Source organism: Phalacrocorax aristotelis, chromosome 5 (genome assembly GCF_949628215.1).
Source record: "Phalacrocorax aristotelis chromosome 5, bGulAri2.1, whole genome shotgun sequence".
Taxonomy (NCBI): domain Eukaryota; kingdom Metazoa; phylum Chordata; class Aves; order Suliformes; family Phalacrocoracidae; genus Phalacrocorax; species Phalacrocorax aristotelis.
In genome coordinates, this window is record NC_134280.1 from 70,471,560 (window position 1) to 70,498,210 (window position 26,651).

General features: G+C 49.5%; 1 protein-coding gene across 2 annotated transcripts in view; it reads right to left on the bottom strand.

Moving 5' to 3' along the window:
- CCDC9B (coiled-coil domain containing 9B) overlaps positions 1-26,651 on the bottom strand; it is a 58,931-nt gene that overhangs the window by 13,085 nt on the left and 19,195 nt on the right. For both annotated transcript variants that reach the window (XM_075095266.1, XM_075095265.1), the window contains 7 exons: positions 17,630-17,704; positions 14,827-15,011; positions 13,369-13,430; positions 12,797-12,850; positions 12,243-12,348; positions 5,227-5,284; positions 4,057-4,870 (listed from right to left, as the gene is read on the bottom strand). In XM_075095266.1, coding sequence (XP_074951367.1) covers positions 4,085-4,870; positions 5,227-5,284; positions 12,243-12,348; positions 12,797-12,850; positions 13,369-13,430; positions 14,827-15,011; positions 17,630-17,704 — 1,326 coding nt within the window. In that variant the 3' untranslated portion in view covers positions 4,057-4,084. The remainder of the gene's footprint in view (positions 1-4,056; positions 4,871-5,226; positions 5,285-12,242; positions 12,349-12,796; positions 12,851-13,368; positions 13,431-14,826; positions 15,012-17,629; positions 17,705-26,651) is intronic.

Below are 26,651 nucleotides of genomic sequence, written 5' to 3' on the forward strand. Positions count from 1 at the left end.
ACAGGGAACTTGTGTTACCATTGTTCACACACCACAGGGTGAAAAACACCTGCTCCTTTCCCTGCTGCAGTGGGATAACCTTGTAATTGTGTTGGCCTGACGTCAGATCAATGCAATTAGGCTCAGACGCTTGCAATTCAGTGTAAGCATTAACTGTTAAAAAAGATACGTGAGCCACCAGCCCACAGCCTCTTAACTGGATTATCAGCCATTCACACAGGGATACCTGTTCCGTGAAGATTATACCCAAGTGGTGAGGGGAAGCAAATAAGTGAGGTGGTTTGGGCACCTGAATTCATGGTAGTAGCCACAAAAGAAATAAATAAACTTTTAATTTTGCATTCTAACAAAAAAGTGCGGCTCTTTCTTTAATGCTTGATCTTACTGCTCTTTCAGCTTCCTGAATGATGCTCTTATCCCGGTTCTTGTTAAGCCTAGCTCTCCCTAATAATGCTGCACCTTTTATTGGATAGGCTGAAAAAGGCCTATCATTAGCCAGCCACACGTGGTTACGTTCACGAAGGGACTCCAGTGGACGTAGTCATGTTTCCCTGGAGGACGGCCACACCTCTCAAGTCCCTTTGTGGGCCATATGCAACAGCTTTGCTGAAGGCAGGTTTCCTGAGGGCTGCATTTTGGGCGATCCTTGCCCTAAAGCATCACTGGAGTCAGCTGCAGGCATCAGGCTCGACAAGCCAGAAACCAAACAGGAACACCCTGCCAAGGATTCAAACACACCTCGAATGGGGACAAGCCTCAGGGATCTGCTTCCACAGAATTGCTCTGAAAGAACACTTTAGGGAGAATTACATGAAAATAACATAAAGCTTTGCAGCTTTTTAGATGACCGGTGGTCTGAACCTAATCTGTCTGTAGAGCGCTAGGAAACAGAAGCCAAGGGAGAAGGGAAGTGACTGTTACCAGCCGGCGGTTATTTATGACTGCCATCTGTGTCATTATGCAGCCCGTCATGTTGATGTGGGAACTTCAAAGCAACAGCAGGAATAGAGGCGAGACCTTTTCGCTCCAAACACGCTGACAACTTAACCGGCTTGAGCCAAATGAGCTTTTGCTTTTTTGGTGGTGGTTGTTGTCATTGTTGCTGTTTTGTTGCTCCCAGGAGCCCTGCTGCAAGCCACGCAGATGAACCGTTCACGTTGTGCTGAGCCAGTGCTAAAGAAATCCAGGTCTTGCATTTTTTTTTGTGTGTCTGCCAAGGGATGTTCCTGACAAACAGGACACAGGGAGCAGACAGTTAAAGGCAGGTCCCCCTGTCTTCCTCTTGGCTCTTCTCCCCACTACAAATTCACTCTGCAAATGATCCTGTATGGGAAAGTCAACCCTGATAGCGGCCTGTCTCTGGTGCAAAGGGAGAGGTCACATTGCTTTGTGGTGACTTCAGCAGATAGGAGGTGACGGTGATGCCCTAGAACATCATTAAGGACTAACAGCCAAGCAGCACTCATGCACTCCCTCCCTACATGCTCTTGCAGTCGATGGATGGAAAAAAAAAAACAATCCCCAGGAGGAACCCATTGCTGAGATGGGGGATACAGAAGTTGCGGCGCTGGCTCACCGTGGCACCTCCGTGGGTGCCCTGCCGGCGAGAAAGCTGGAGGCTTCAGCGGGAAGCGCAAGAAACCTTCAGATGAAACAATCACAGACCAGTGTGCTCGGAGAGGACAAGTCATCATGTCTTTGCTGTGACTTGGTGATTGCCCTAAGGACTAAACCGAAATGCACTCTCTCGGTGTAAGATCTGACGGAGCTGTGCCTATTCCTGCGATCCTAACACCGGTCAGCGCTGCCGCTGTCGGTTGAAGGCTGGCTCTCCCAAGGCAACCTGCCATCCATATCCTGCACAGGGCTCGCCTGAGATCTGATGCATCTCCTGTGTTACAGGAAATATCAAAAAAGAAAAGCACCTTGCTTTAATTTTCTGCATCAAAAGGTGGTATTTGATGCTGAGTGCATAGTTCAGGCACACCTGGAAACTCATCTTAAACTGTCTGGGAAAGAGAGGAAAGTGAGGCAGGAACATGCTCTCTTGAGGGGGCATGATCAGGCAAGGAAAAGTGAGCACTGCTGATAGGAAGGAGATAGATGGGAAGGCAGGCAGGATGAAATGGTAGAGGGTAACCAGGACACCGGTTAACCCCTCATTTCCCCCTGGCATCACTACACTTGGTGTTTCCCAAGCAATAATTGTTTTCAGAGAGCAACACTGGTCTCAAGTTCCAGCTTAACCAAGCAGATGTGAGAGTGCATAAGTGCAAACCCCAGGTTACGTTGCCTCCTCTTCTCCAAGACGTAAGGCTATGTTTATAATTAAGCCTGCGTAATGGATTTGCTGAGGAGTGGTGGAGTAAAGAGCCATGCTGGAGTGGACTCAGGGCCCTATTACCAAACCATAGAAGTCTCCGTCGCTGAGATGAAAGTGGACTACTGTAATTTATTGTTTCCTCTTAACTGGTGTCTAATTAGAGTTATCCTGAGAGAGAAAAGTAGTCATTAATTCCTTTGTCCTCTACTTTGAGGGGATTTTTGGTAGACTGGGGAGGCATGGCCAGACAACTCCCACTATGCGCATCCAGGTGTCTCTTAACATTTTCCTAAATGCTGTTGGAATTAATTTCCCTCACTTGAAGGATTTTTAGTTCAAGCTCAGAACCAGCTCCTGCTGGTTCTTGGTGTTTTGTCTTTTTTAAATAGCTGTAACGCTTGCACTTCTCCATGCCTTTTGTATGGTATTGGATTATAGTGAAAGTCTTTTTGTTAGCAGCTTAACCACTTCATCCCTAAGCTCGTTTGTGCCTCTGGGATGAATGCTAAGCAATACGCGGTGACAAGCTGCTGGGTCGAGGTCTGAAGAAAAGCCTGCTGGAATCAGGGAAGGCACTTGGTGGGGACGATCCACCTGCCTAGCTTTGAGCAGCTAATTGCCTGAAGTGCCTACTTGTGGAATACAGCTGCTGCCTCTCCCCTTAAAGGATAGAGCCAGCAGTGTCCTGAGAGCAATCCAGGTGTTAGGCAAGCTGGACTGTGTTCTGGAAGCGCCCATCTCTCTCCTTCGACGAGAAACAAAGCCCAGATCTTAAGTCAGGTGCCTCTGTGCTTGGCCTGAGTTAGGTGGACTGAATTGCAACCTTACTGCCTAACCTGGTGGTGGAATCACATCCTGGCTTGCTGGTCTGATCCAACACCTGTGGGTATGAGATCCTGATCACTGTGTGACATTGCCTGGAAAGAACATGTCTCGCCAAGGTAACTGCCAAAGAGCCCCTACACTCTCTCCTTGACCCTTCCTCCGAATTTCTACCTTGCTTTTCTGCCTGGCATACTTTGTTCTTTCTCCTGGCTTTTCTTGTTCTACGTTTGCCTTTCTGGAAGAAACTTCTTTGCTTGAGTCAAACCTGGAGCATTGCTACGTAACCAGATCTGTTTGTCCTCCTTTCTCTGTGGTTCATAGGCCTTTCCAACAGGAACTGTCTCACCCTTTGTATTTATACACTGCCTCAGACGTTAGTGTTACCACATGTATAATTCAAAGTGTAGCATTCACAGACCTTGCACTGGGAAGAGAATCCCACATGCAGTCGACCTTCTTCAGACTACTGTCCACAGGGTGGGCCTCTATAGCCTTGCAAGTGTTTTGGGAAAGGGGCCACACTGACCTCAAGTTATTCTAGTTGTGATCACCCCAGAGAGAGAAACAAATTCATCCTGCTATCCTTTATGAGGTTATCCCTTCCCAGGAATAGTTTCAGTTTGTGCCCTAACTAACCCATGTCACCAACCAGACTCTGCAGTCCAGTCTTCTGCCTGCATTTTCCTGTCTGTCTTTCCATGGTTTCCCCATCCACTCCAGGGTAGGTCCTTGTGATGCACAGATTTAGACTAACTGAGGGATCCATATCACTGTTAATTAACAGTTTTGGATAGTTATCCAGTATCGTGCTGTTACAGCCACAAAAAATGGAGTTGTGGGTAGGTACTATGACTGAGAGCGTTAATGGGATAACAAACACACCGTGGAGAGCAGGGTCAGGAACTCACCTTCTGTCCCAGGCAGGTACAATCTCTGCTAGTTGAGAGTGTCCCCACTGTCCTTGTCCTTGCAATCCTCAGGCTGGTCCCCTTCCGTGGTATGTGATTTTGCTGTGTCCTGCTCAGACACAACAGTCTTGTCAGAGTTGGCTTTCCCTGGGGGCAAAGGCTCTCCTCTGTGTTCAGTGCCTTCAGCGTCTTCGTCTCCTTTCAGTGCAAGCGTTTGCCCCTGCAGGGCAGCGTCTTGGGTCACTTCCTCCCCTCTTTTTCTCACCAGCTGTCCTTGACCTGCATCCAGTCTGTCTCCCGCTGCTGTGTCAAGGTTTCCTCCGTGGCCATTTGAAGAGGCCTCAGCGGACTCCTGTTCTAAAGCTATGTTTTCCTCTAAGCCAGCTCCACCTAAACTTGCTTCCACAGGCAATGACAAGGTCTCCTCGCTGCCGTGCCTGGGGGCTTGCACAGTGCTTGGAAGGCTGCTCTGTGAAGCAGTGCTGTTAGTGCTCTCCTTCTCCTGAGAGGTATCATCAGTGCCAGGCTTCCCATTGGCATCTTCCCCAACACCTTCCTTACTTGGCTTGGGCCCTGGCTCTGAGTCACCTGTGCTGGCTGCAGACACCTCCATGCTGAAGCCCTTCACTCCTCTCCGCTCCTCCTTCTGGCCATTGTGGGCAGACTGGACCTTTCCATTTCGTAGCCTTTGCGATGAGGAGGCTACATGATCCTGGGGGCTTGGCTGTTTTGCCTCCTCCTCCAGCTCAGCTGTGCAGTTCTCTTCCACCCCCTCCTCACCTCTGCTCTTCCGCTTGTCCGTACCAAGGCTCCTCTAAGTAAAGAAGGAGATATTTAATTCAGCTTATTAAAATACCAGTATATGGTATTCCGTGTCTATGATGGTCTTCAAAACTTGAGGAAAAAATTGTGGAGGCCATTAAAGGACATAAAAGGATGTAAGTGGAGAAGTTTTCAGGGATTGGAATAAGTGGCGTGGTTATGCTGACAGAGGGTCAATGCAAGAAGTGAAGTTGCTCTCGCATCATGCCATCTGGAGAGTGCTAGCGAGGGGTAGATTCACCCCAACACAGAGGCCTCCCACCTCTGCACTGGCTGAGAGCCTCCAACTTTCCTGATAGTGCATGTTTTGAGAAAACTCAGCAGGCAGCCTTGAACTCACGAACTCACCTGGCCCTCAAGGTCATCCTTCAGAAAAGACATGTCCTCGCCTTCTTTTGCATCCCATCTGTCAAGAAAAAAAAATAAAAATCAGAATTTAGGCCTTCAAGTTCTCATATGGCAAAGGCACTCTCCCTGCCTGACACCTGGGTAGGAATTTCTACCATGCATTCCTTCTCTAAGCCCCTTGACCAGGCAACAAGAGATGAAGGTGGCAGATGTAACTGGTCCAGTTCCTTCTGGCACCTGCAAAGCACTCGGAGACCATCCAGAGACACTCATATGAGACCACTAAATCTTAATGACCTGGTTGTTATAATTCCAAATGTAATGAAAACATAAAATCCAATTGCCAGAAAAGACAGTTGTCATTAGACTAATAAGATATACAGTTTGCTTATGCTGATGTCTGCCACAGTCTTGTCCTGCTCACCTGGCAGTGCCCAAGAGTCCCAGATCTCCACAATGGCAGACATAGTGGCAGATGGTGAAGGATAAAATTGCTTCGAAGTAGCTTGGGACATCGGAGGCGTGGGCATGTGCAAGCAGACTGCAAGAACGGCCGTAAGGATCAGACTGAAGGTCCAGCTAGCCCAGGCTCTCTTCCCCTCTCAGCATCACTAGCAGATGCTCAGGGTAGGGTTTGGAAAGAGGGCAAACGCGTTTAACACCTCCCCAGTACCCTACCCAGCTTCAGAGATGTGCAGTTCTGGGATTTCCTGAGCCTGAGATGGTATCTCTGTGTTTAGTCATGCTTAGTAGACAGTCTCTTCCAGGGATTTGTGTAAGTGCATTTTGACCCCATAATAAATTTCCAGCAGCTACAACATCCTGTGCCAAAGAGGGCCGCAGCTTAGTTAAAGGCTGCATGACGAACTGCTTTCTTTTGCTTGTTTGGATTTGCTGGGGTGAATATAAATCTGGATTTGCCCATGCAGTGCTACTGGGCAGGGAGGGGTCTCAGTAACCCTTACCTTCTCATGTGCGCGCCTGGTGAGTTATATCACACACACCCCCCCCATTTTATATATATACACACATATATCTAATATACACACATTTCTCCCTGCCCCATACTTTTAAAACACAACATGCGCAAATACACGTGAGATTTAGTTCTTCCCTGGACAGACTTTGCTGGGCTTACTGGCCTCTTCATTTGGCAACTTTGGGCCAAGATACAAAGAGTGAGAATGCACATTGAGGTGACAGCAGAGTGAGGCACTTCCAGAGCAAATGTGTTACAGGGACGCCACGTGCCCTTGTGACAATTGCGTGGGAATTACCATCACAAGCTCCACCGTACAATCACACTAAGCTGCTTCACACTCCCTTTTTATCTAGCAAAGTCCTTAGGGCAGGAGCAAATTGCATTTGCAAGCACCTCAAGGCTCTCTCAGCGTGTAGAGCTGGGTACAGTGTCCTTAAGAAGCCAGAGGGCAAAGCAGCTTGGAGCAGTCCTACAGGGCTTCAAGGCAGAGCCAGCACCCAAACCACAGCCAGTGAGGTGTTGTCCTGAATAAAAGGTAGGTCCCCACCACCAGCTGTGCCAGCTCAAGCCACATAAAGGGCCCCTTTCCTTGGAAGTCACCCTGACCGCTGGGGTTGTATTTTCAGCGGTGCCCTGCAAGAGCTCTGAAAGTCAGGCTGTACTGGTAGAGCTCATCATACATAGTCAACTGTGTTGAATTTCAGCATGGGCTGCCCTCGCGATCCGTTCCTGTCTGCACTCAGCATTGATGCTGGTGGGACTGAGGACTGCTTCCCCAGAGAGATATCTAAAAACAAAGGAATGACTTGCTGGATGCAGGTTTCTGCCTCTCCCTGCTCTGTCTACTCTACCACTGCACGGCTCCTGCAGAGCCAGCCCAGAACACACCACCCCCACAGGTCTAAAGATAGCCAAAATGAGCTAAACAGCAATTTTAAAATATTCAGCCTCTCCGCCTGACATGTTCCTCCCCATCATTACCACTAACACACCAGAGTGCGTTATTAATCACTAACAAGCAATGAAAATACCCAGCGCATTCCCCAGCATGGCTAGGGCTATCCATTCTCATATGGAAACTTGGCTCCACATTCTTTATGGGGTAAGGTGCTGCTGGGAGTCACCACCAGATGCTCCAAAAGGGTCTTACCACTGTTGTCAGGTTGCTTGGACTTCAATGGGAGAAGAGTCTCTAAGTGATAAAGGGCAGATACATGCAAAGGTAAGGAATATCCAGTACCCCAAAGGCTCCCTAAGCTGAGGGTTGAAGTGATAGGAAAAGCTTCATGAATGGCCCTTCCCAAAGCAAAGCAGTGGAGCAAAGGATGCTCTTCCAGCTTGAGAGACAAGTTTACATCACCAGAGAGTCGCAGGATCCCTTCTGGATCAACAGAGGACACAGAAGATGTAATGAAGAGGAGATAAGAAATAGAAGAGTCCATGAGGTGAGATGGATGGGCTGAAGGAGAGCTATTCTAACGTGATTCTGGCGGGATGGAGCAGCTGGGTGGTGCTGAGGGAGGTGTCCATGCTGCAGCAGGCAAGCGTTCAGCTTCCTCACTTCCCCTGATTTTCCCAGGTCCCCAGGTGAAGGTGAGCACTTTATGGCATGACTCCATGTTCCAGCTACTCACATCAGTAGTGTTTAAGATAATTCTTTGTCATTTTAGATGAGCCATAATTTTCCATCCTAGTAGCTGATAGATATGAAGTACAGCAAACAAGAATGAAAAAGAATAAATCGAGACACCTTCTAGCCTCATTTCTAATGGAGGATGTTCAGGGAGGAGTACGATGTACTGTTTCACTGTGAGATAAAATGAGATAAAATTAAAAGAACAAGAATAAAGAATGTCTCTCTGGACACAATAGCATATAAGATTTTTATAATTTCATCAGCAAGAGAATTTAGGCATCTAAACAGGATTCTAGCATCAGCCATTTTGGGGCTGTAGTGCCTTTAAATGGATACGAATAATCATAGAATGGTTTAGGTTGGAAAGGACCTTTAGCGGTCATCTAGTCCTGACTGAACCCAGCAGCCCTAGTGGAGTTAGATGCACTAAGAAGCCTCCAAGCCTCTGCACTGGAGGCACAACACGGACTGGAAACATAACTTCTCAGTTTGCTGTGAGAAAAGAAACAGGCTGTGGAAGCCCATGGCAAGCCAGGCACCCTCTCTGCGACGCACCCTTTCTGCGATACATCCTCTGAGCCTCCCAACAGAAGGTGCTAAACCTCACTGTGCAACCGGCTGGCTGACCTTCCCCTCTCCCCAGCTAAAGAGCGCACCCCAGAAACAACTGTCACTTTGAACTGGTTGACATTGCTGGCATGCTTGGACTCAGATGTGCTTCAAGCAGGTAGTCCAAGGCACAAGGGGTCTTAGGTCTGCTGGACCCACTGCATGAATCTCCTGCTAGTGGGGGGAGGTGAGAAAGGCAAGGGAATAATGCTCTATTATTACAGCAGGGAGAAGTGCTGAGAGCCAGAGGTAGCTCCCCTCAGTCTGAAATGATGCTAGCTGCCCTAGTCACTGCCAGAGAGGAGGGTGCCTTCAGTGACTCTCCAAGCTCTGGAGCAGAAGAGGCAAACAGAGACCACTGCAGGAAGAGACTCTGAGGGCCACTAATGGGGGGCAGGTCAATGAGATGTCATTAAACAGCTCCAAGCCAGCCAGTTAGAGGCTCTGAGGGAGTCTATACAAAATATTAAATCCCAGCCCAACATTATTTCTTTGAATTTCTGCCATAAGACAGCTAGCCAAGGCATTCCTCTGGGCACAGCTCTGTGAGCTCAGTGTAGAAGGAAAAAGAAATGGCTCAAGACCCTGTTATGATTTCTGGAAACTAGTCAGCATCTGCCTGTCACAGGCATGCTTTGGGGCAGAAGTCAACCTTTGCTGAGGAAGAGGAGAAGAGATGGATGTAGGGGAGTGGGCAGGCTCTCATCCCTTCCCCTGGGTCTGACCAGGGCAGACGTGGAGCCTGAGGCAGGACCTCGGCACTGGCGATTGACCCGTGGGCTGTGGTACGGAGGGAGCAGATCATAGTGTGATCCGCCTGTCTGCTCTGCCTATAAAAGGGAAGCAACAAACTCTTTATCCATTCCAAGAAGCCGCTCAAAATCAACACTGCTTTTTTGTTTACAGTCTACTCCCAGACACATTTAACCAGCCATATGCGTCTAAATTGTACAGCTAAAATGTCCACAGGGCAGAAAAGAATGACTTCATCAGGATTAAACTTTAAGATTAAACACTGGAAAGCATGAGGTTTAACATGTCAGCAGGTCCTTCCAACATCATTATGATTTTCTGAAGTCTTTCCGTATATTTTGCTGTTTGGGAGGAAGGATGGGGTGGGCCACATCTGGATGAGCTAAATCCCACGCCTTAAACACCTGATCGTCCCTGAAGAGCCCTGAGGCACACCCCAGCTCTCATGGTGAGACAAGGTGGGCATGGCCAACAGCTGAAGACATGACCAGAATAAACCAGACCTACCACCACATGAAACTGCCACGGAAACAGCCTCCGCGCCTTCCCGCCTCCCCAGGCCCTGAAGTCCAGAAGAACAAAAGGCTCCAGTAGGAAGGAAAGAGAAAGGACGAACATGATCTTTGCAGCGGGTATAACTCACTTTCCCGGCAAACACTGACAGAAACCATGAGCTGCTTGTTCTGTGCAATTGCTTCCAGCCCTTGGGAGCCCTGCGCTTCTCTCCCGCAATGAGATGCAGTCTGCTCTGCAGCAGTAAGGTGTCCCATGAGCCCTTCTCAAGGCAGAGGGGATGGCACTAAATGGAGCAAAGTCCAAAGCAAAGGTGTCTCAGGAAACAGTGTTCTCTGATTAGCTTGGAGGAGACCTAGACAATGAATAATAACTGATCCAGTTAAGTTCAGAGGGAAATAGAGACAGCAATGCTGCATCAGTAGCCTTCCCCTTGAATCTAGTTTAGCCCAGAAATGATGTATGATTTTAGGAAAGCCATATTCCATGTGTAGTACTATCTTTCAGAAAGGATGATGACCTAAAGTCAGGTCATTTGTGGCTGATAAAAATCTTACAACCAGTGTGGGGGTAGTAGTGTCTGCCCAACAGCTTCCTGTGCTTTAACTTCTCATATATAGGATCAGGTGGGTATATTTTTTCCTTCTGTTTCCCTTCTCCAGCTGTTGAAGTAATTCCTGTGCATAAGTTTTCTTTCTGTGTCTCTCCCTGTCCCCATTTTTTCTTCCCTTACCGCCTTGTAGCATGTCACTGCTTAAACTTTATTGTCTCCCTCTGTCCTGCTCCTTGTCCCTGTTTTTTAATTCTTCCCTCTCTGTCCTCCAGCCTGTCAATTTTAAATTTTATTTCTGCATCTCTCTCTGGCCAGCTGCCTGTCCCTCTTTTTACCATCACAAATAACCAAATGTTAGTGGCAAACTTCAGAAGCAGATCAACGCTGACTCCGAGGGTGGTTGCTGAGGCCTGGGAGTTTGGTTTGACGCGGATGGGTCGGCATCTTCAGGCAGGGCAGAACTGTGCGTAACCACTGCACCTTTCATGGCTTTGAACAGCAGCGTTCAGCCCGCAGCCTGAAGCCTTCTAGGGTATTCATAGAAAGTAACAACATAAAGCAAATCTACTGGCGTGCCCATCCTGCACATCCTCTGGGAGCTGCTGTCATTTGCCGGTGCTGCAGCCAGCGGCTGGGGGAGAGCAAGCGGGAGCACAGCTCATCAGCTTTTCCTTCCCAAGTACATTTTATTGGGGATGGAGCTGAAGAATGGAGAAGGGTGGAATGTAACTTAAAAACAAAGCTAACTTGATTATTTGCATGTTCTTGATCATGTCCTTCATCAATTTATCCAGATTACATTTGATTTTAAGTAATATGATTCACTAACAGGGCTTAGGAAGACCGAAGCTAACCCATCTTTATTCTGGAAGTAGATTCTCAGAGCACACCTTAACTATCCAAGAGTTACGAGTGCTGAGGTGCATTTCCTCAAAGCAAAGCCACTGGAAACAAACGCAATGTTAAAAAAAATCTCCAGGCTTACTACAGTGCCAGGCTCTGCAGATCAGACCCACTACTGTCCTGACACAGCAGAATCCTGCGCACACAGGCCCTGCCTAACGCTCTGCATTGCAGCCACCTAAGAGCAAGCAGCAGCTGACCTCCAGCTAACTAACTTCTGGGTAATGCTGAGTACCCCTGTGAAGTACATATCTGTTTATCCATCTGTTTAACTGCACGGTCATAACTGACCTGGATGGTTGAAGAATGCTAACATTAAAAGCTACTGGAACAGTTTTGTGGTCTGAATAAATTAAGAGGCTTGGGGTATGCAATCAACTCTTCATCCTTTTGTTGCCCGCTAAAGGGCATGGCAGTGCTGTGAAGACGATTACTGTTATTAAACCGTCAGTGTGGCTCCAGGAAACTGGAGACTGCACTGAAATTTAATTATGGAGAGCAGCAGGGGAGGGGGACCCCTGGGAGGACGTGGGCGAACCTGCAAAATGCACTTAGTTTTGCTGATATTCTGAAATCACTTCTGTGCAAATTACTACATTGCCGTGTGCTGCCCACAGCTGGCGGGAGCAGGTCACTTCCCTCCTCACATCTTTAGGAACAGTTGTTTAAGAAGAAAAGGCATCTGTAGCACAGTACCAATCTCAACTACTATTGGCTCAGCTGGGAGCTATCTGAGAAGGCTGCTCCTCCGTATCAGCAGTGCCTGGAAGTGAGATAAGAACGTGTTCAAAAGCCTGCAGGGTACATGCCAGTGGTACCCAAATCTGGTCAGAGTAACCCTGACCTGTTCGGCAGACAGTTGGTGTGGTGGTCAGCACAGCGATGATGCACCCCGCAAGTACCACAAACCGCACTAAGTGAGGTCCTGCCAACATGAACTCACCTGAAAAGACGCCCTTGTGGAACAATATCTCTTTTTGTCTGTCCCTCTTCACAATCAGGCAAGGAATGAGACCCAGACATGCCACACAGCCACTAGTTTGCAGCGCTGCTGCCGGCCTCCTTACCTCCTGGCTCTGCCGGTCAGTCTGTCCTTCCCTTTGGCTCGGCTGCTCACAGCAGGTACTGCTTTCGGACCAGGGTCGCTCACACTCACTCCATGCTGTCCTCCACCTAGAAGACAGGTTGGAAATGCCATGCAAGAGCAGGCAGAACCAGTTGATGGACGTTGAGGGGGCCAATGTCCTTGTACCAGTGGAAAGTGCCTCTGGAGGGGGAAGCCTCTGAAGCTGTATTCATTAGGTATATTTTCTAAAATAATAAGTACAAATTGAGAATTTATGGGTGTTTTTTCTGCATTTTTCATCCCAAATTCCAATTATAACTTTAAATCTTATTCCTGAGATAGTCTCACTTGTGCTGTTCTTGGAAGGCTTATTCTTATTCTCCCTTGCCACACAGCACAGACCGTCCCACCCAGCTATGAGAGCAGCCACGCGGTATGTCCCCAAAAGGCACTCCAAATCTGCGAGAGTGCCTGGAGAAAGCTCTCTCTGTGAGGCCATATCAGAGGTGCTGACACTTAGTGGGGTGCCACAACCGAGCTGCGTAGTTTACTCACCTCTCCCGTCGGGAGGAAAGGACCTGTGCTGGAATTTCCTTGCGTTTCTTCCCCCTGCAAGGACAAAGCAAAGCACGCACAAAAGCGAGTGAGGTTCTGGAATGGACACGCAGCAGAAAGCCTGGTGTTCAAACAGGGTGTCACAAGGGAAAGCTTTGTTCTGCCAGTCCATCTCCTGAGAAACAGGAGTCATGATGGACTTATGCTAGTAAGGAAGCCAGCATGTGCCACAGGGATCAGAGATGATGTGCTCTGGAATAGGATTGCCTCTCAAACCAGTGTTGGGGAAAGGAGGCAGTGCTGAGCCTCCATATTGTGTCGTACAAGGTTACAGAAACGGTGCCACTGCTCTCCCTGGGAAGGTAAAAAGCACTAGCACCCAGACACTCAGATCCCATCCCCTGAGCACTCTGCAGAGCAGAGAGGGCTGAGACCCCAACGCTGCGCTCAGAGGCATTTGCCCAGGAAAGCGGAGTTTCACAACTGACAGCCACGACAGCTGCTGTGGCGCTCGGATTCGCACGATCAGCATTCACTAGCATCAGGACAGAGTCTAGGTGTCCCTTGCCAACCTTTCTTATTGCTGGGATTATCCAAGGCTGGCTCCCCATCCTTAACAAAGTCCTCTTCAAACCTGCAGGTTAAAAACAGGCATTGTCAGACCTGACCGTTCTCCTCCAGTGTGCAAAAGCGTGGGCAAGAGACCTCAAGACAGCGCAGGCTCCAGCCTTCGGCCCTTCTGCACCTGCCCACTGGCAAATATGTGCAGGTTTATCAGCAGGAGCTGAAACTGCATGCACTAACCAGGAGAAATGAGGCTGTGAGGCAATTCTACCCCAAAGAAGAACCCCTAAAACCTTTACATCAGTACCCACATATATATGTGTGTGTATATACTTAATTCTATGAGCATCCATGGAGTCTATAGATGCCTGTAGTGTAACTGTACAAGGCTCAAATGGAGCTTCCCAAGCTTCTAAATACAATCTGAAGTAGCTTCAGGACTTGCCTTCTCAGAACAGACCTGTCCAGACTCATTTGGTTGGTTTCTAATCCTGCTTGTGTTGTATTATGGCTTTTCTCTAAAAATTGGATATAGGGGAGAACAGTAGGGCTCAGAGCTGTCTTGCCAGCAACACTCAGCACCCACTTGAAGTCAATTCACCTCTAATTATTGGGGTCTGAGTGACTGAAAAATCTAGGTATTTGGTCCCATTTCTCAGCCAAAAATTGTCCCATCATTCTGCCCTGTACAAACTCTTATCAGCAAACCCATGCGATGTCCCCTAACTCCACACCCTATCAAAACGTTACCTCACTGCAGGTGCTAAGTCCTCCTCCAAAGCTTTCTAGCTGGTGTGACCCAGCTGGACAAGCACAGTTAGAGGGACAGTGTTTGAAGCGGGGAAGTGTCAGACCCTATGAAGAGCTCTCCCACATTGCTGTCCCCAGCACTTCCCCCATAGCATACGGGTGGCCCTTCAAAGTGATGCCCTCACACTGCAGTGCCTGAAGAGGCTGAGTTTGAGGTGTGGAAGATTTAGGCACACTGGCCTGGCCTGTCATTGAAAAGGAGAAACAAGCAGGGCAGTGAGAAAGCCTGTGGACTAGCAATGTGAGTTTGTCCACGCCTGTTTCCAGAAGAGCACCTGCACCCTCATGCCGTTGGATTTGTCCATGTGGAGACAGAGACGACCCTCCACATGTAGACTGAGCAGTGATTCACGCTCCTCTCCCTCCCACAGTCCAAGCCCTGGTGGGACCAAAGGCCAGCAATCTTGGTCAGCACACAGTATCTCCTATCAGGGTAGGAGACCTCACGTCAGAAAGAAAATAGGAGAATCACTCTGATATCTGGTCCCACTGATAGACATGGTCAGGAGGAGAAAGAGACAGCGATGTGGGTTTGGTCAGGGAGAGGCACATGAAAGCATGGGATTTGGTCAGCAGTGAACACCTGCACGAGATCTCATCACTGGCTTTAGATAGCCTGCTGCAGACAAACCACCCCAGGACCGTGGAGGACCTACATGTGCTCCGACTTCTCCACATCCCAAGCCCGTCGCCACTCGCCCTTCGCGTTCTTGTGACGTGCCAGTCGCTCCAGATCAATCTTATCGCGCTCCCTCTTCCAGCGTATGTACTCCGAGCGTTCCCGTCCAGTCATGGGGAAACTGAGGTCTCCAGGGCTCTTCTGCACTGACTTCCCGCTATCCTAGTGGAGGCAAAAGAGCTTTTGTTAATAAAAACGTCTTAAAAGTCTGCACTCAGTGTACTTTGTACTGTCACCGCCAGAAACACTGAGTAATATTTGAAAACAACTTGGAGCAAGGTCAGCTTCCCTCTCCAAAGTGATGTGCACACAGAAGGGCTCTGCTTTACTTGTAGCCTAGACAAGTACTTACTTGTAGACTGGTCCCAGGGCCGGCTGACTTTCCAGAACGGGAAACTGAGGCAGGAGGAAGTTACACAGCTTGCTTAGAGCCACGCTGTAAATCCATAGCCACATCAGAACAAGTAAGCGTTTCCTCCAAGGGATATTCACAAATGATAATGATAATTGTGGGAAGGTATTTTGGAAAAGTTGTTCCACTCCATCCAGACTGCATGAATAATATTACATTTTGAAGGATTAAAAACGCTTCCTCCTAAAACGCTGGATTTTGCCATCTGGATACATTCTTCTTGCCTTAATGAGATGGGGCTTCACTGCTGCTTCCCTGACCTGAACTGCAATGTTCCTTTGGTTCCTGCAGCAATATCTAACCTCCTGATCTGTGTAGCAACTGCCATAAGGTGAAGTTTTTCATTCTAGATATTTAGTACCTGGTTACAAACTTCTAAAGCATGCCCCCGTAATTCTGCGTGCAAACGGCCACAGAATTGATTTGCCCCATTCGTACTTGCAGTCACTTTAACTGCAGGCATAAATTGGACAGCGGCTTGCACCTGCTGTGATCCTGCTCACCTGAAGGTTTTAAAAGCAAACATTCTCAATTTTTCCCTGGAAGAGGCACTTTGCTAAGGTTTACTTATGGCATATAGTTAGTTCCATGGAGTGCCTGCAACATCTCCCAACAGAGTTTGGGAGGTTGAATTCTCATAGAAGATGCACTGGGCTAACAAATCCCCCCACCCAAAGACTGTGGGATGCTGAAATAAAAGTTATGCCTACAAAATCCTTCACAGGGTCAAGACAGCCTTCTGGGACCACCAGGCTGGGGCCATCCCTACGTCCCGGGTACATGGTACCATGAGTGCCAAGAGCAGCACTCCTGGAGCAAGGGGGTTCTTCACCCTCATTGCTTTCAGCCTCTTGGTTTACCACTCCTCATGATAGACTAGGTAAGGGCTGCTGCTGTTCAAAATCTTAAAGCTCAATGAAAACCTAGTTGAGAGCTGATGGAGCATGCAAGAGGGGGAGGTGGGTAACCCAGCTGCCAGGTTAATGGACATGGTTGAAACAGGAGCCAACTGGCCACGGTGTGTTGTCAAGCAACGCTGCTTGGTGAATAGCTTAGTGCAGAGCTGAGTCCTGGGGTGCTAATTACCAGCGGTTAATTCATCACTTCATACACGTGCCCTTCCACGCCAGCCACCCTCACCCCATCCCCAAACAAGAATTAACTCCTCAGCCTTGCACTGCTGATAAAAGCAGAGCAGCAGGGAAGGAGTGACTGAAAGCCCTGTTTCCAAGGAGACCCACCTGCGTGGGCCAGAGATGGGTGGCAGTAATTGCTCCTCCATTCATTAGCTGGCAGGAGCTGTGGGACCTGAGTCCGCATCCCCAAGAAGGGAGAGGTGAGGTCTGCAGAAGGGCAAGGGACACCAGGGCAAAGCAAGGGCAAGCACTGGTGTCTGGGTTGGGGCACAGGCCTGGAGATGCTCCCCACAGCTTCCAGCCTCATGGCACAGTGGGACACAGTGGGTCCTGACACACCCATTGAGGAGAAGCATGCAAGAGCTGAGTAGCACACAGCTAGCAAGAGCAGGGCTCAGCCTCCAGAGCTGGGGGATAAGGGAAGTGCCCTGCCCCATTAGCTTGGCCTTTAGCAAAGGGGAAGCCAAAAGCAAGGGAAAGACTGAGGCTGGTGCCTGAGTTCTCTCGTGGGTAGGTACAGAGGTGGCTGTGGGGCCCACAGAGCAGGGTAAGCTGGTCCTTGACCCGGGGCTCACCTCAGCTGTAGCATAGCTGTGGTTAGCTGGACCACAGGGCTATCCTGCTCCACTTTTCTGCTCTGGGGTGGGGGAGCTCAGCTGGAATTAATATTTAAGAGCCCATCTGTGTCCTCCTAATGAATGACATTGAGGTGGGGCTATTCAATTCGTGCTCCATTAATTAAGAGCATCTGCAGGCTCAGGGGAGCCAGCATGTCCTCCAGAGTTTGCATTAAACAGTCAGTGGGAAAGCCTGTGCTTTGATTTACCTCCATCCTACTCAGCTTCTGCTGAAGCGAGGAGCTGGAGCTAATACACCCTGAGCCTTTCAGCCACAAGCAAATGGTTTGGGGATAGAAAGCAGCTAGGGCTGTGCTGCCACATGGGTGAGCACGTTGCCCGTCGTAACATCCCTGCTGCTATGCTAGGGACTTAAGCAGCCACGACAAGGTGTGAAAGGGTGTCTGTCACCCTTTCCAGCGCTGCTTTGCTTCAGGTGTGTTAGCTGCTCAGCCAAGCTTTGGATGACAAGAGGGATGAACAGCGGGGACCACATCAGAGCACGCTGCTGCTTCCTTTAGGACTGAGGCAACTCTTACTGACAGGGAGGCACATCCTACTGGTTTCCTCTTCCAAGACAATGGTCCCCGCCAAGGGACACGGGGCCAAACTCACCTTCCGGCTGTGCTCGCTTTCTGAGCCTCTGTCACTGTCTGATCTCCTCTTCTCTGCTGTTCTCCTCTCCTCTGCCTGCAAGAGCACAGACACGGGAATTATTCTGAGGATTAAGCAAAGTCTCCTGGCAGTGGAGTCAGTGCCTGACCCTGTGCCCACCAGGACATGTAAGGACTGCCCAGAAAAGGTCAGCAAAAGAGGAAAGATTGGTTTCTAGGGCCCTGAATCAAACTGATGTGGAAAAAAAAAAAAGTCAGAAAGTAAGGGATGTATGAGAAAAGCAAGGAAAAGGGATGTGTTCCCGCAGGTCCTCTCCTCCCAAGCTAGAGGCAGAGAGGTGTCCTGCATGGTCCCGTTTCTTTCCAAGGCAGACCAAGTTTCAGGTGCCTTTTCAGATTCAGGCCAAAGGCTCAGCTTACAATTCAACTGTACAAGAGCTGGGAGCCCATCTCAGATGCAGTGAAAAGCCAGCATGGTAAAGCTGGGAGTGACTTTTGTCCCTGTCAAACAGGGTTCCCCTCTACCAGGGTCCATCCCTGCTTCCACTGGCTTTAGCCATGCTGCCACCAGAATGGCAAGCTCTGCTCTAGTGTTGATAGCCCCCTGCCTGGCAGGAGGTGACAACTGGCCCCACCATCTTAATGAACTACAGACACTACACATGAGACATGGCATGGGCCAGGCAGTTCTCTGCTCCTATGTGGGACTGATAATACAGCCTCAGCCACGTCAGAGGCCAGGGTGGGATCACAAGGGGTCTGCAGAGCATAAATATCTTTTAAGAAAGGCTTTCTGCCCTGGTTAGATAGCATTGTCGGGGTGCCACCGGCAGGGCTGCTCGCTGTTGCATGTGCCGGGTGGGTGAGGGCAGGGTACCAGCCTGCCCCCGACACTGCTGAGCCCCTCAGGGCAGGGGGTCGGTGCTCACTCAGGGCTCTGCCCCGGGGTGGCCGTACGCCTCTGCGAGCGAGCGGCTCCCACTCCCACCCGGGCGCTGCTATAGCACATGATTTGCAGCACGGCAGCTGCCAAGTGGCACAGCATTTGTCACGGCTGCCTCCCTCTGTTTTGTAACTGTACATGGCAGCCCGGGGCTGCAGAAACGCTGCCAGGAGCAGAGAGGCCCCGGTGTGCTGCTGCCCAGTGGCCCCCCTCACACCCAGAGGAGCCGAGGCATCCCCCAACTCCCCTCCCTGCTGAACCGCTACGGGGCCAGTGAGTGTGTGGGGCTGAGATTATCGTGCTGCCATTTTGCATGGACAAGCAAAACTGAAACACAAAGAGGAAAGTCGCAGCGCAAACTGCCAGGTCAGCCGTTCGAGAAAGCATCAGTGCAGTGAGCTCCAACCCAGGCTGGCAACAGGACTTTTATTCCAGTCATTTGCCAGCCCCAGGTTTAGCCCAGCATTAGAGGGCTGGATGCGGGAAATGTGGGAATCCAGTCTCGATACCTGCAGGCTCTGCCCAGCCTCCTAAGGCAGCTCATCCCTGCTGCAGCCTGTTCCCGTGCACGCGGTGGGATCATGCAGGGAGCGAGCTCAGAGCAGTCTTTTGGGGGATTTCCACATATGCTAAATCCAAGGCAGGTGGGAAGTGTGACCGTACGGCCAGTGCTCATGGTCATTGCACGGTGATGCTCTCAGTGCATGACAGCTTCACTGGTCTGACTGGTATGAAGCTGGGGTAGCTCCAGTACAGGTAGAAGATTGTGCAAACAGCTCCTTGGAAATAATGAGGAGGATGTTAGCTACATTGTCCTAGGATTCCTCAGCAAAGATATGGGGAAAAAAACCAGAGAGGTCTCTGCTCAGAGAAGCCACCCCTCAGCATATTCTGGCCTGTTGCAAAACAGGCCAGGATATGGTGAAAGATGATACTGGGTATTTATTTCAAAAGGTTGCTGCAAAAACTTATGTAACCAAAAATGCTCCCTCCAGGCTCAAAGTCAATGGCTCGTCCAGCCCCATTTGAAGAACGTAGTAGCCAGGGGTCTAATGAGCCTCTGCAGCCCCAAAGTGAGACCTTGCATTGGTAGAGAGATTAAATCAGCAGAAACCTGGGAACTTTGCTTATTTGAGGAGGCTGGCTGGGGAGCAAGGTGCAGATGGATGTTTAGCCTTTAAAGCAGCTGTAAAAGAAACTGTTTTAGAAAGAGTACAAGGGAGCCAGCTGCTGCAGAAGAGCTGGAGCCCCTCCGTCCCTGGGGGAAACTGTGTGGGAGGAGTGATGGGAGAGAAGGAGCACTGATTGCCTCGGAAATGCCAAAGACAGCTCAGGATTGATGGGGAAACTGAGGCAGGGAGCTGCATGGGTGTGCTTATTGTTTCATCTGAGCCCACATATTTCTTATGCAAGCTCATGCAAACAATGATTTGGTTTGGACCCTTTACAATGCCTGATTGTGTCCCAGAAGACAGGAACCGGAAAGCCAGAGCATCCGCACAGCCGGAGCACAGAGCCAGGGTGCGCATAAGCTGCGGGGGGAGCAGTGTGCCTCTGCCTGTCTGCAGCCCAGCACAGCTTGACTTCAGCCCTGCCTCTGCCAAGCGAAGAGCGAGCCTGCGCCCAGGAAATGTGCTGGGACGGCCCAGCTGAGGGACTGTGCTGCAGCTCGCGAGACGCAACGCGGGAGAAGACGCAGCTCCTGCATGGCTGGCCAGCCCTGGACTCCTACAAGCCGGAGGATGTCCTGTTCTGGGCACCAGCTCCTCAGCACACACCACAGATCGCTCTAACACAGGGACACTGTGACAACTCTCCATCCTTTTACACCCCTCGCTCAAAGCCAGGTTGCTTTTTTCCTTAGTCTGCTTCTATTTTTGCTTCTCAAAGGGCACTGTGGAAAAGAGAGAGAACCAAAAAATTCTGGTTTTCTTCTACCAGGAAAGCAGGTCTGAACTGTGCAGTCAAGAAAACATGGTTAGCTTTGCCTTTTGCACTGGCTCAGGAGCAGGTTTTCGCATTTGCTCCGTGCTGCCCCAGAGCTACTGCTAGCCTGTTATGACACACCCAGGCTATGGGGAAGCAAAACATGTTTTTCTCCTCCTTCCTCCTCTCCGCCCCCAAAATTATGAAATATGACAATGACATTATCATCTCATAGTTTAACTGTTCCTGCACAGCAGGGGAGGAGATGTGAGGAGGGAACAAAAACCTAAAGTAGAGAGAGATTATGTTTGTTTATCCTGAGATTGATGCACGGATTTCTCTATTTCTCAGTCCCAGAACGGTCTGGGGAGGGGGGGACAGAGCCTGCTCCCAACCAGGGTGCGGCCCTGGGATCCCACACGCTTTCTGACTCGGGTTTGTCTGACCTCCCAGCGCACATACGCCCAGCTAGCGTTAATGCACAGGGGTGACAACGCTGACGCCGTTATCCAGCCGTGTTAAGCATTGTTTTTTACTAACAGTTCTCCACACCAAAGCCTTGGATGGGCTTTGACGGCTCTGGCCTCTTCATTGTCTTCTTGTTTTAAAAATAAGTACCAACAGATGCGTTAAATTAACCTCTCGGTACCCAATTCTGCAGGCACGTGTCGGCACCAGAACTGGCATTTCTTCTGCAGGAAGAGATTTCTGTAAGGGCTTAGAGCTGGTTTTCCAGTGCTCGGATCCCCCACTGGGCAGGATTTTTGAAACTAGCACATGAGCGGATATTTTTTTCTAGTTCTTTTGAAAAATCTGCCTACTAATTGTGCTGCCTGAAGGGAGCTAAAGACTTTTCAGCCATCCTTTCTGCCCATCTTCCCCTCCCTTCTGCGATGTAAAAGCAAGTGTTTCTCCTGCTACAGGTTTGGTTCCTCGCCCATGCAATCACGGCAGTCAGACTCATCGGCGTTAAGCCCCTGAAAGCAGCTTTTGTGTCTCCTGATCACAAACAGTCATTTCTGATGTACCATCCCAGGAAACTCTGTTAATAAAAGGACAATTTAAAAGCCCCGAAGCCCTATCAACCATCCATTTAAGAGATGATTTGTAACCTGCTAATTAACCATTGTGCTCCACTGGTCCTGGGCTGCCAGCTTGCAGCTCTAATGTATTAATGATCCTGAAACACTGCCAGAGCATGGAGTGGCTTTTTAGGAAAACTGGTGCTAAGCATTAGGCATTCTCCCCGGCCCTGCTCGCAGGTTTAGGGGCAGCCAGGCAGAGGGGGGGGAAGAAAGGTCCCAGACGTGGCACCCTCAGGCCCGCAGCAGCGCTGGAGGCCGTGAAGCTGCACCAGCACAGCGATGTGCTCAGGCTAATTTGTTCTGCAAGGAGACAGGATAATTTGGTCCCCCCAGCCCTCTGCGCTAACAGGGAGTGAAAGAGTCTTTCACTGGGTAGAAAAAAAACCAGGCTTCAAGATGGCAGGGTAATATCAGGCACTGGGGCTGTTTTGGAAAAGAAAATAACGAGAACAGCTTTTTTTTCTTGCATTTCCTCTTTGGCAGCTTCTGCCACAGCTGTGTGCTGCCAGCTGCGATGTGGTCTGGGACTGACAATGTGGTGCTAGCTAGAAGCACCAAGGGCGGCAAGAATGGGAGTCTCTTATTTTTCTTGCCTTCTTTTTACTGAATTTCGTCATGAATAAAAATAGAGAAAAATGTGGCATAACGAGGATGCCCATCAAATGTTTTAATAGTATAAATCTGGCAAGTGCAGAGAGGAGGTGGCAAAGCTGACAGTGGCCAGGCTCTGGGATGTCACCGAGAGGGACTGACGGGTGCGACCTTCTCTCCTAGGCACCACAGGCCTCTGAGGGAGGGAGGACACAAGATGACCCAGGATGAGCAGGGAACCAGCTGGGGCATGAGGCAAAAAACGCCAAAGGATGGGCCATGCTGGGGTAATAAGAGAGGCTGAAAGGTAATGCTCGAATTGGGGGTCTCAGCCCAGGTCCTAACACACAGCTGCTCAGATGACAACACTGATACCCCACCAGGCTCTCCCAGTAGCTGATCAGTTTACAGACGAAAATTAAGTTTCTCTTTTGGATTAACAACTAATTAAAGGAGAGAAAACAAAAAGTGGCAAGAAAATGCCAGTTTCCATGGTAGAAGATTAGCAGGGGTGTGCCACTGGAACATGCACTGCTCAACATGCTCATAAATGGTCTGGAAAAGGAGCTGAATAGAGAGATGACAGTTTGCTGACGACACTAAATCATCCAGGGCAAAGAATGTAATTTGCCAGGAAAGAGCTGCAAAAGATCTCTTGACATTGAATGCCTGCATCATAAAATTACGGATTAAATTTAATATCAGTAATACAAAATAACTCACAGGGAGAAAAATGCCCCTTCTTATATATACACACGAAGTAATGAAGCCTGAACTATGATTAGCACTCAGGAATGAAATTTTTGGTGTTATTGTGACTAGTTCTCTGAAAATGTTAGCTCAATTATTTAGGAAATAGCGAAGAAAATGCAAAGTCGTTAGGAGAAGAATGGAGAACAAGCCAGAAACATTGTTATGTCACTGAGTACATCCACAAAAGCCCGCAGCTTGAATGCCATGTACAGTTCTGGTCCTCTTGTATTAGAAGAATATAGTAAAAATAACAAAGGCACAAACAAGGGCAATGAGAGTGATCAAAAATATAGAAATGCTTCCTCACCAGACATGTCTAAATAGGGTCAGTCTCTTAAGCCGGCAGAAGAGAAGGCTGAAGGGAGATGTGAAACAGGTCAATAAAATCATTTGTGCTTTGGGAAGGTGAACAGGGGGTGATCTACACGCCGCTTCCCGTGACGCAGAAACATCAGATGCAGTAACAAGTCTGAAGAAAAAGAAGGGGTGCATGTTTCGGCGCAGCACGTCACTTAACAGTGCAGCTCCTGGCTGGAGATGTGGGGGATAAAGGTTAGATGGACCGAAAAAAAATAAATTAGAGTTCAGGCAAGAAAAAGCCTGTCAAGAAGAAAGATGCTGTTCTTGGCAGAGAGGGCCCCAGCCTGGGGGCTGGTGAGTATAGGAGGGAAGGGATGCCTGGAGGCTTCCCTGGTCTTCTGCTCTTTCCCTGACGCTGTGCTGCCGGCTGCTGCTGCAAACACTTGGCGTGAGTGCAAACCCTGCTGCACGGACACTCTGTTGGTGCGCGGACCTCGCGGGGCAGGTCCCAGCTCTTCTGCAGTGCTGGGGTGCCTCTGGGTTGCAGAGGCCAGCAGCGCTGGTTTCCCTGTTTACCGGTCTTCCTGAAGTCATGCAGCGCTGAGCCGCTCAGCATGGCTCACATGCTTATCGTCACCATGGCCGGGGAGGAGGAGGCACGCTATAAACCTGCTTCCGTGGGGGGAACTGAAGCCCAGGGCTGCCAGGGTCTGTGGATGCTGTGATCCCACCAGTGCTGGTGGGATTCGGCTTCCACTTCCAAAATGAATTGCTGTATTCAGCGTCCCTGTGACACACACTGAGTTCTGCAGGCTAAAATTATTTAATACATTTTGGTATTACTGACTCTGATCTGCTCTCTGCCCTGCAGCCTTCCAGCATCTCTTGGAGAAGCACATCGCTCTGAGGCACAGCACGTGACACAGACTTGCCTGGTTTCAATTTTTCAAGCACTATCGCTATCAGAAAAAAAGAAGTACTTGTTTAAAACACTAATCCTTAACGCAGCTTAGGAACAGCTGAAGTGACAGGGTGGGCCAGACCAAACCTCCCTTGACTCAACCAGCCCGAGCTGGCATGATGAGCGAGATGCCAGCGTGACCTGTCACTCCAGGCCCCATCTGCTTCTGTCACTGATCCTGGGAAAAGGTTGACCAAGTGCGGATGGAAGTAAGTAGCTTGCAGAGGTGACCATGAAATCCAACTGTTTAACTCTTACAGCCACATCCTTTTGTCACGTTGTAAGGTGCCTCCGTGCTGACAGTTGCGTTTTGTCCTGGCTCTTGTAGCTGTTGTCTGAGGTTACACAATTAACGTAGCAATATGAGGATATCTTCATTAACTAGGGATGGAATGGGGCCTCATCAGTCTGAGGGAATCACTGGGAACAGGGAGATCTCTGGAGCTCAGCTGGACTCTAAAACATATCCAGCTGGTAACAGGTACTGGAAACTAGAGTTTCATACACTTTTATATCTTCTTCTAGATTATAAGAGGAATCCAAAGAACAACAACAAATATTCCCATGAAAGCCTATTTTTAAAATGAGCTCATTAACACACGCTCGCGGCCCCTTCATTGCCCAGCCTTGGGAGGTATGCTCCGTGGCAACCCCTGTGCTTGCTCCCTGCCTCCTGTGTGGAGGCACCCTGCCTTCCAGGGAGCAGCAAGCCTCCGCTCTGCCCTCCGTCAGCTTCCAAGAGGCTGGGGGAGGCATGCCTCTAAGCTCGGTAACAGAAAGCAGGGGACAATTATTCTGTGCCAGCAAGAAGCATGATGCTTTCGCTAGAAGGGCCTTGTCAGCGATGTTAGTCCAACACTGCTGTTGAGCCAGGCTATCTGTCCAAACAGAATACCAGGTGATCAAGCAAAACTAACCTTTCTTTTCCATCTTAAGTAAGGCTAAGGGCATATACTGCTCCCTGGTAGTGTTGTTGGATAGCTAGAGTTATATGCAGTCTCTGTGGCTTTCCTGTGCTCCTGACAGAGATCCTTCTCTTGTTCAGCCAAGGCGTGAAGGCACCAAATGGCTCCGCACGGTCCTTCTCCCTGCGGACGTCAGCACCAGCAGGCTCTCGTCCAGCACCTAGCAGGCCTCCCTCGCAGCCCGCTGCTGCTAGAAGAGTGCCTGAGCTTCAGTCCAACCCTCTGCCAACTGAGCGACTGGGTTTGGATTAAGGGGAAAAAAAAAGGGAAGACTTTAAATGAACTTTGGTATCGAGGAGGAACAGCACAGAGTCGTTTGCATGCCTGGGGATTATCAGGATTACCTTCTAGCCCAAGCTGTGTGAAGGAGACCACTGTGGCTATGTGCAATTGAGGAAAGGAGGGCTGACAGAGTTCTGTGAGCTCCTTGCACTACTCCATGGAGGTAACTGCGTTCATTGGGAATGAACTGAAAAGAATGAGCTCAAATGAATGGCAGCACAGTGGGAGCTGAGAGTAGCAGGAGCCAGACCCAAGACACTGACCTCTGCTGAATCACCAGAATCAAATCTGCCAGGCATTAGGGGCTTTGCACCCTCTTTGCCAGCCTATGATTCAAAGCATCAGATCTGCAGTGGTTCATGTAAAAAGATGTAGGCAGATATGGCCTTAAGGTACCACAGCTGCGGGCCTGCTCTCACACACACCCTGAATCTAACTGCTTTGGGGCCACTATGAGCAAGGCATCGCCAAAACCACATCCATGGGCCCTCAGCCTCAAATTTCTTGTTCCATAATAAAAGCATATAAGATATTACCTTCTCCAGGGCTGTCCATGCACTTAAACATTTGGGCACAGGATCTGAAGCCAAAATCTAGGCGCTCCCTCTGCTGCTCTCTCCTAGCACAGTCCCAGCCTTGATGACCTCAGAGATAAGTATTTAACAAGCCCAGCGAGAGCAGAAGCAGAGACACTTGCCCTGCACATCACAGAATCCCATTTGACAGCCTCAAGGACAGCTACAGCACAGGCACGGTCAGGTCACTCCCATCCTACCATCACGTCCAGGTGTGTCCGTGATGCCTAGACTGAAACGGGTGACAGCTGCCATGGGAACCTCTGGCGAATGGATAGTTACTAGTGGCTCAACCAGGCAGCCTACATGAGGTTTATGGCATTCAAAAAACTGCTTGGTAGCCATGAGAAGGGAGCACACAGGCTTTCAGAGCTGAAGGTGAACTCTGGGGAGGAGAAGCTGAGGATTTATGTGGGCAGTTAGCAGATGGTTGGCTGCTGTCCCGGAGAGGGTGCTGCATAGGTCTCCCAGTGATCCTGGGCGTGTTTGGCAGCTACACTAAGTGTTGTTTTCCTTCATAGTCTTTGCTGACCCTGTTTGCTGCAGGCATTCTTACTTATCTGTGCAAACTCTCAAATAGGAAAATATCACATGCCTCCGTGTGTGTAAAGAGACAGGTATTTACAAAAAAGTATTTGAAAT